The following is an 8,427-nucleotide window of genomic DNA, read 5'->3' on the forward strand; positions in this document are numbered from 1 at the left end:
CAGAAGCACAATCCCGAGCAAAGGAGTAAAATTAAGAATTTGTGTGCTGCAGTTCAGTAGGACCTCTGTCCTCAAAGGGAAGGATGGGGTAAGTTGAATAATTCTTGGCTGGAGCCTGCGTGTGAGCACAAACTCTCATGAGTCAGTGAAGCAGAAGCAGGCCTTGCTGCAGAGCTTTTATCAAGCACAGCCCTTCTGGGCTGCCGAAGACATGCTCTGCCTGCACAGAGGCTGGATGGTCCCAGCTCTCTGTGCTTTGGCAGGGCATCCCAAAACACAGCTATACTGTAAACCCCACATCCCTGTCCTTAGCAAATGTATGCTGGTGCCTAGTTCTAGATCTTCTTGGCCTAGCAGGACAGTAACAGGGGTCTCCCCACCTATGCCATTTTCTCTCCTGCAGGCAGGATACTTTCACAGAGGAACTCCTGGGTTTTCACTATTTAGTTGAGTCTCTTAAGGAATCGCAGCAGTGCAAATGGGGATTTAAAATTTCTCCTCTTTGCTTAGGTAACACTGGACGTTTAAAAAAAAGCTGCCTTCCCCCAGCTAGGGCCTAGATCTGCATGAATAAAGCGTTTATTCCCCAGCAAAAAGCAACGGTCATGCTGCGATAACAAATCAAACCCCCCACGCTGGGGAGGCGATGGCGCACAGACACGAACATCCCAACTACGCAACAGGATCATTCTGCAAGTATACTCGGGCGCTGCATTTGGAGGGTTTTTCCCTTACTCTATTTTTTTTTTTCCTTCTTTTTTAATAACTCCGGGCACAGGCAGCTGTTCGCATTTTCAAAGCCTGCTCAGAAAGCAGCCAGTTAATTTTAGTTTGCTCGGGCCACCCTGAGCGAGCTGCCCACCCCCCGCCTTCCCGGCTGTGCGGGGCAGCGCGGGGGGTGGGGGCGACGGGCGGTTCCTCCCGGCCGGGCCCGGCGGGGATGGGAAAAGTCGTTCCCAACTTTTTTCCCCCTGGTGCGAGCTCCTCCCCCTCCCCTCCCCCAGCATGGCCCCGCCCCCCGCGCGGATTGGCGGGCGGGCGCCGCGGGGCCCCGCCCCCGGCGCGGTTTGTGAATGGGGCCGGCGGCGGGGGCGGGGCCCGCGCGGAGCTGCGCCTTTTTTGTGTGCCGGCGCGGCCGCGGGCCGAGAGCCGCGGTGGGAGCGGGCGGCGTCGGCGGGGCCGCGGGCGGAGCGGAGCGAAACGAGCCGAACCGGGAGGCGCACGGCTACCCTGGACGCATAGCCCGCAGCGGTGTCCGTCGGGAGAGGAGCGCAGCCAAGCCGCGGGGAGGGTCGCGCAGTAATTGGATTTTGAAAGTTATTTAAGCCCCGAAGTAAAATACACGGCTCAGCCGAGCGCGGTAATAATCCATTTAGCCGTAACCTAAATCCCCGGGGCCGTACTGTCGTGCAGGGAGCAGCGCCTCTGCCTCACCGCCGCCGCGGGACCCTGCGCGGAGCTGGCCAGAGCTGTCGCCGGGCTACACTCGCGCCTCCTGTTTCGCCGCCGCCGCCTTCTCAGGGGAGAGGAGCTCCGGAAACTTTCGCCTAGAGTAGCGCCGCCACCGCTCTGCGAGCGCCGCCGCTTCGGAGCCGAGGAAAAAAGTCGTGGAGGTCCGGCGCGGAGCCGCGTTCCTCCCGTCGCCGCGTTCCTGCCCCACCGAAGGGGCCCCGCCTCCGCCCTCTGGTCGCTGATGCCCCTGGGGCGCCGCGCCGGCCGGCTCTGAAAGACTCCCCGAGGCTCCTCAGGCCCCCGGCCGCCCCGGCGATGCAGGCTGGACGAGAATGCGGCGGAGCGGCTGCCGCCGGCTGCCCCTTGCTGGGGCTGGCCGCGCTGCTGGCCGCCCTGCTGGGGACCCCCGCGGGTGCCACGGCGCAGCAGTACCACGGCGAGAAGGGCATCTCCGTGCCGGACCACGGTTTCTGCCAACCCATCTCCATCCCGCTCTGCACGGATATAGCCTACAACCAGACCATCCTGCCCAACCTGCTGGGCCACACCAACCAGGAGGACGCAGGGCTGGAGGTGCACCAGTTCTACCCGCTGGTCAAGGTGCAGTGCTCGCCCGAGCTGAAGTTCTTCCTCTGTTCCATGTACGCGCCGGTGTGCACCGTGCTGGAGCAGGCCATCCCACCCTGCCGCTCCCTCTGCGAGCGGGCCCGTCAGGGCTGCGAGGCCCTCATGAACAAGTTCGGCTTCCAGTGGCCAGAGCGGCTCCGCTGCGAGAACTTCCCCGTTCACGGTGCGGGTGAGATCTGCGTGGGGCAGAATACGTCGGATGCCCCGCCAGGACCTGGTGGTGCGGCGGGTCGGGGGGTCACTGCCCACCCCACAGCCGGCTACCTCCCTGACTTTCTTACCCCACCTCAGCCACCCTCTGGCTTCTCCTTCTCTTGCCCGCGGCAGCTCAAAGTGCCCTCTTACTTGGGCTACCGGTTCCTGGGGGAGCGGGACTGTGGAGCCCCCTGCGAGCCAGCCCGGCCCAATGGGCTCATGTACTTCAAGGAGGCAGAGGTGCGATTTGCCCGGCTGTGGGTGGGCGTGTGGTCTGTGCTTTGCTGCGCCTCCACCCTCTTCACCGTGCTCACCTACCTGGTAGACATGCGTCGTTTCAGCTACCCGGAGAGGCCCATCATCTTCCTCTCGGGCTGCTACTTCATGGTCGCCGTGGCCTATGCAGCAGGCTTTTTGCTGGAGGAGCGGGTGGTGTGTCTAGAGCGCTTCTCTGAGGATGGCTACCGCACTGTGGCCCAAGGCACCAAGAAGGAAGGCTGCACCATCCTCTTCATGATCCTTTACTTCTTCGGCATGGCCAGCTCCATCTGGTGGGTCATCCTGTCCCTCACCTGGTTCCTGGCTGCTGGCATGAAGTGGGGCCATGAGGCCATTGAGGCCAACTCCCAGTATTTTCATCTGGCTGCCTGGGCTGTGCCCGCTGTCAAAACCATCACCATCTTGGCCATGGGGCAGGTGGATGGGGATGTACTCAGTGGGGTGTGTTATGTAGGTATCTACAGTGTGGACTCACTGAGGGGCTTTGTGCTGGCGCCCTTGTTTGTGTATCTCTTCATTGGCACTTCCTTCTTGCTGGCTGGCTTTGTGTCCTTGTTTCGCATCCGCACCATCATGAAGCATGATGGCACCAAGACGGAGAAGCTGGAGAAGCTGATGGTGCGCATTGGTGTCTTCAGTGTCCTCTACACGGTGCCTGCCACCATTGTCCTGGCGTGTTACTTCTATGAGCAGGCCTTCCGTGGCACCTGGGAGAAGACGTGGCTCCTCCAGACCTGCAAAACGTATGCTGTGCCCTGTCCCAGCCACTTTGCCCCTATGAGCCCAGACTTCACGGTCTTCATGATCAAGTACCTCATGACCATGATTGTTGGGATCACAACTGGCTTCTGGATTTGGTCTGGCAAAACCCTTCAGTCCTGGCGACGCTTCTACCACAGACTCAGTACCGGCAGCAAAGGCGAGACGGCAGTATGAGACCCCCGTCCCCTCTGGCACACACACTCTCACACATGCATACACGCAGAGGATACTCAGCACAGGGCTAGGGCAATGGTTCCCTGAAGAGGGAGGAAGGGAGGCTTTTCCAAACTTTTTCTTCCTCACAGAAAGTTCGAAAAAAAAAAATCATTGCATAAAGGATCAGTCAAACTATTTCCAGTGGTGCTTATGACCAGCTAAGTGGGAGAGGACAGAAAAAGAGGCCACTGCTGGGACAGGAGAGTCCATCCAGAAGTCTCCTTACTTCTCTCCTGCTACTCCTGTCGAGGAAGAGAAATTCCAACCCAACTAAAATCATCCTGCCTTGCTTTGTACAAGAGGGAGGGGAAGCCAGATCTGTTGAGCCACCCCTGCCAAGAAGTAGCCAAATGCTCTCTGAATTGCCGGGGCCAAACTGCAGCATGGGCAGGGTAACTCGCGAGCCTGAGCTAGCTGCCTGCTCCTTCCAGCTCGGCAGAGCCATCACGTGAGTACTGCACAGCCGGCTACAGCCCGATCGTGTGCTGGGGAGATGCCTCTGCTCTATCAGCTCACCAGTTCCTTTTTACCTCAGCGATACCTGTTGTAATTGTTTTAAAGTAAAAATTTGGCCCTCAATCTGTTGTTCTTGCTGCTGTGGGGAAGGAGGGGGTTGCTATTCCACACCCTGAAAAGAAATGACTTGTTGCTTTTCAGCAGAAGGCTTTTCCCCCTTGCCTTTGTTCTAGGAGACAAAGGGGGAAACAAAAGTGTTTTCTATGTAGAAAGGCATAAGCATGGGATCGGTTTTTATGGGCAAACTAACAAAAAGAAGTCGTTGAGGTTCACCCTTGGATGTGAGGAGCTCACAGAAATAAACATTCCTTTTATGAAAAAAGGAGGCAGGATGTTTTCCTACCATTCAATATGGGTCATTTTTCTAAACTGAAGGAAATGCAAGATTTAGAGGGCAAGAAGAGCTTACCTGAGAGCACCTGCCAAAACAAGAGCTACTAAATATGTAACGTAAAGATAGGATTTTTTTTCTTTCCTTCCCATAAACCTGCTTTCTCTCCTGCTTTGCAGTGAGCTCACTGCAGAAAAAAATCAGTACACAGCCGGATTTCTGGGGACAGGAGGAATCGTTTTGGCTCACGACGGACCCTTTGCCTGCTCCTCAGGTTCCCTGAGCTGCATGGCAATGATTCTTGGTGCAGGTGGGGGGGGGGCTGGGGTTGGGGTTTAAAATCAAGTAGTTACTGCAAGTGAGGAGCCTTCTCATTTCAGCTAAAACACAGCTGTTTGAGTTTCCAGTGATAAGACTTTGAAGGAAAAGCATTCAAAAATTTATCATCAAATGCATTGTTTTCTTTTTGAAATGTGACAGATTTTTCTATTCTGAAAATTTTTATGTTGACTTGTTCATATTTTATTTTTTGCATACTACTTTACCTTTATATTCACTGAAGGGTTGTTTTTATAAGTATATGTGTGTGTGTATATTCTTGCCTAAGGACAAAATAGGACATTCTGGATTTTTGGCAAGTCTCCACCCTATAGCTGCTCTTCATGTTTTTGGGTGGGAAGTATCTAGAATGAAACTTTAAAAAGAAAAAACCTATCCAGGGTGAGGGGGCAGACTGCTGCTGTCTGAGGGTGTACCAGTAGTCTGAGCATGAGGAATGGGCCCATCAGCCAAATCCTTCAGTGGCTCTGATGTCAGACTTGCAGGGCTTGGTTTGTCTTTTATAATGTGCACATGGAAGAAAAAAAACAAGTGTGTCAGACAAGTGCAGTATGTATATTTTGTAAATCTCATTTTTGTAAGAAAATATGTATTTATGTTTTTACTTGATTTTTTTTGGAAGGTCTGTATGAGGCCCTGCTTCACCCCATGTACAGATCACTAAATAAATAATTTTTAATACAAGGGCTCTAATGATGTTTTTTCCATCTTTGAATACTTGGCAGGTTTTAGAATGGGGGGAAGCTCTGAAAAGTGGTCTTCTCCCCCACTTTGTTAAGAATAATGCAAGAGACTTTTGGGTGTATGCAGGCTGGAAACTCAGCTGTGGCTTGGAACTGTTCGTTCTGATTACCAGCCCCTCACAACAGGAGAGCACATTTTGAGACAGCCGGTTTCAAATGTCTGCCCTCACTTGAGGTACTTGCATCCTAGCCAAGTTTTCTTCCAGTCTCTGCTTCTTGCTGAGGGCAAGCTGATAAACCAGTTCCTTTATCTAGAAAATAAGGATAAGGCTCTCTTCCCATTCCAAAGAGACTTTAAGATTGAGGACTGGAGGGTGCTACGAGTGCTGTAAATTAGGTCCTCGCTTTGATGGTGGAGTGTAATAGGGAAACACTAAGGACTGGGTCCTTTTTAATGGCTTTCAACGGGCAGTATTATGAACTAGTGCTTTTTTCCCATAGCACCTTTGCTCTCTGCAGTTTTGTTCAAGTGAATTTTACTTTCATTTTAATAGTTACCCTGAAGCCTACATTGTTTCTTATCACAGTCATCTGAAAACTTCAGTGGAATGGTCTATTTTATTTAATTTTTTTAAACTGAAATGAATGTTTAGATCTCAAGCTGTGTTGCTACAGTCATGGAAAGCGCCCCAACAAACAGAACTGTACACCTGTGAAATTATGATATTTTACAGCATTTCTTTCACAAGGGTTTCAGCCTACTGTCTGCATTCATCACACTTCCTGTATCTTCAGTTATGCCAATACTAAAATTTAAGTTACAGAGCAGAGATAGATCTAAGATGCCTTAGCTAGATGCCATCATAGTAGCTGTGGTTGCACTGCAACATTGTTTCATTTACTAAGCCTAGGTCCACTTTGAGGGCAGCATTTTTTTGGACACCATGCTCTTAAACGTAACCTTTTACAGTGTATGAACTACTGATTTTAAAGTTGTTTTAAGAGCTGTCCCCATTCATGCTGTCTCTCTGGAAGACCCACATCTTTTATTTGAAAACACCTCTTGCTGCTCCCTAGAACTGCTCACTTGTCAAGTTTCCTCTTTTCCAAAGACCTTTGCATTCCTGCCAGTCAGGCTGCTTCAAACTGCTCCCTGACATGAGCTTGCTGATCACTTCTGAGGGGGGTTTCATTCCACTCATTCAGGAAACCTGAACCTTTCTATAAACATTTCCTCCCATTAATCCAGAGCGATGGCACGGCTGGAACAGCGTGCGCAGCAGTGCAGGAGTGGCAGCCGCCGGGAGCAGCGGGTGACTGACACCCCTGTGCTGTGCAGCCACAGCTGCATTGCTAAACATGCAATCACTCCTTACTGCAGCATGAACTATCCAAATCCTGGGATTTAAAATAATTTTTAGAATTTGGAATTGTAGGTGAAATTTGATGGTGATGTAAAGTAGAAGCAACTAGTATTTACTTTTAAGCAGATGTGACTCACATCAAGGCTGAATTTGCTCACAGTGGAAACAATTCGGAGAATTTCAAGTAGTGATAGTGTCTGGCCTCCTGGAATAAAAATGCCTATCACTATTTTGATAACAAAGTAGCAGTTACTTTCATAATAGACTACAATTAAAAAAATCTTTGTGAAGCTCTCTGGAAAAAAGGATGAAAAATAAGCCTTTGCTAATCACTGCAAAACAGTTTTCTCTGACTAATGTTTAAGTCTACTTAATTTTTTTTAAGTTTTAAGAAAGGTTGCCTCACCTTTACCTTTGTCTCTTGTCTATGCAGTTTTGTTTCACAAGAACTTAGCAAGTAATAGTTATCATTGATCCATATCCCTGTAAGTGCACACCATGTTCTATATTCTCATGAAAACTATAGACACACTGGTTCTTCAGTTTCAAAGACCTTTGTTAACTTTCTAAAATGAAGGATTATTGTTTCAGGCAAATAAAAGAGGAGGCTTCAACAGTTCTAGAGCTCATGAATAGCAGCAGCAACTGAATGTTTGTCTCCACAGAAAAAAAGTGCTTTTATAATACGTCAATGTTTGTTTGGGTTTATTTTTGGTGGAATACCCACACTGACGATTGAATGTTTTTGTCTAAGTACTTCACCCGCAACCAATTTTTACTTTGCATGCAAGTAAAAACCACACATCCCTGTATTCACCAACTGGCAACAATAAACATTACTTATAATTTCACATGGGTTTAGAAGCCAAATTACTAGCCTGCATTTCAAATAGCCTCTTTTTTTCTTCATCTCATTCTCATTTCCTTCCAGACTTTACAGGTACTTTGTACACACTTCATACATGCCTTCTACTCCTTTTAATTTTAAAACCATGAATCCAACAGAAAGAAATTTAACCACTTGATTGGAGAGGAAAAGATGACACTGAATCTTCAGCACTCTAACTGTTCATTGAGGAAGACTATTGCCAAGCCTGCCCTATATAAACCAGGATAATTGTTTCATGCCAACATGTGTGTGGTTTTGGCAGAAAAAATGCACAAATAATATAGGATTGGGGGAATAAATACAGTCATGGCAAATTCCCAAATGCCCCGCTTAGAATCAACTCATTTTGACTAAAGTGATGCCCAAACCGTAAAACTAAAATATGCACATCAGAGTTTAACACTGCTCAGACAACCAGTTTGTGCTGCAGTCAGAGAAGGGAGGTAAGGGGAGGGTTTGGACACTGTCTAAACCCAAGGGCCAAGGCTGCTTGTCTCAAAACTGGATCAGTGGAAGTAAGGCACAGGCAGCACTTTCTCCTAACTCAGGTAAACACCAGTTTCAAGCACAATGTTACCACAGCTGCAGCCAGATGAGATTTGACTGAATGAAGCCAGGACAGCCCCAGACAGGGTCATGAGCACATACTCCTTCCTCTGCATCACCTGCTCCCTTCTGTACAGCCAGCCTACCCACACCAGGAAACTATGGGACTGGGATAAATCAGAATATGAACAAAAAGCAGGAATAAGCAGGACCTAGAGCACATTTTAA

General features: G+C 49.7%; 1 protein-coding gene across 1 annotated transcript; it reads left to right on the plus strand.

Annotated features, from left to right (window-relative positions):
• The first annotated feature begins 1,112 nt into the window (after positions 1-1,112).
• FZD7 (frizzled class receptor 7) lies at positions 1,113-4,684 on the plus strand. The gene has a single exon (XM_030952619.1). It carries the CDS (start codon positions 1,768-1,770, stop codon positions 3,487-3,489), a length of 1,722 nt encoding a protein of 573 aa, XP_030808479.1. The 5' UTR covers positions 1,113-1,767; the 3' UTR covers positions 3,490-4,684.
• The last annotated feature ends 3,743 nt before the right edge of the window (positions 4,685-8,427 follow it).

Source organism: Camarhynchus parvulus, chromosome 7, assembly GCF_901933205.1.
Source record: "Camarhynchus parvulus chromosome 7, STF_HiC, whole genome shotgun sequence".
Lineage (NCBI taxonomy): Eukaryota > Metazoa > Chordata > Aves > Passeriformes > Thraupidae > Camarhynchus > Camarhynchus parvulus.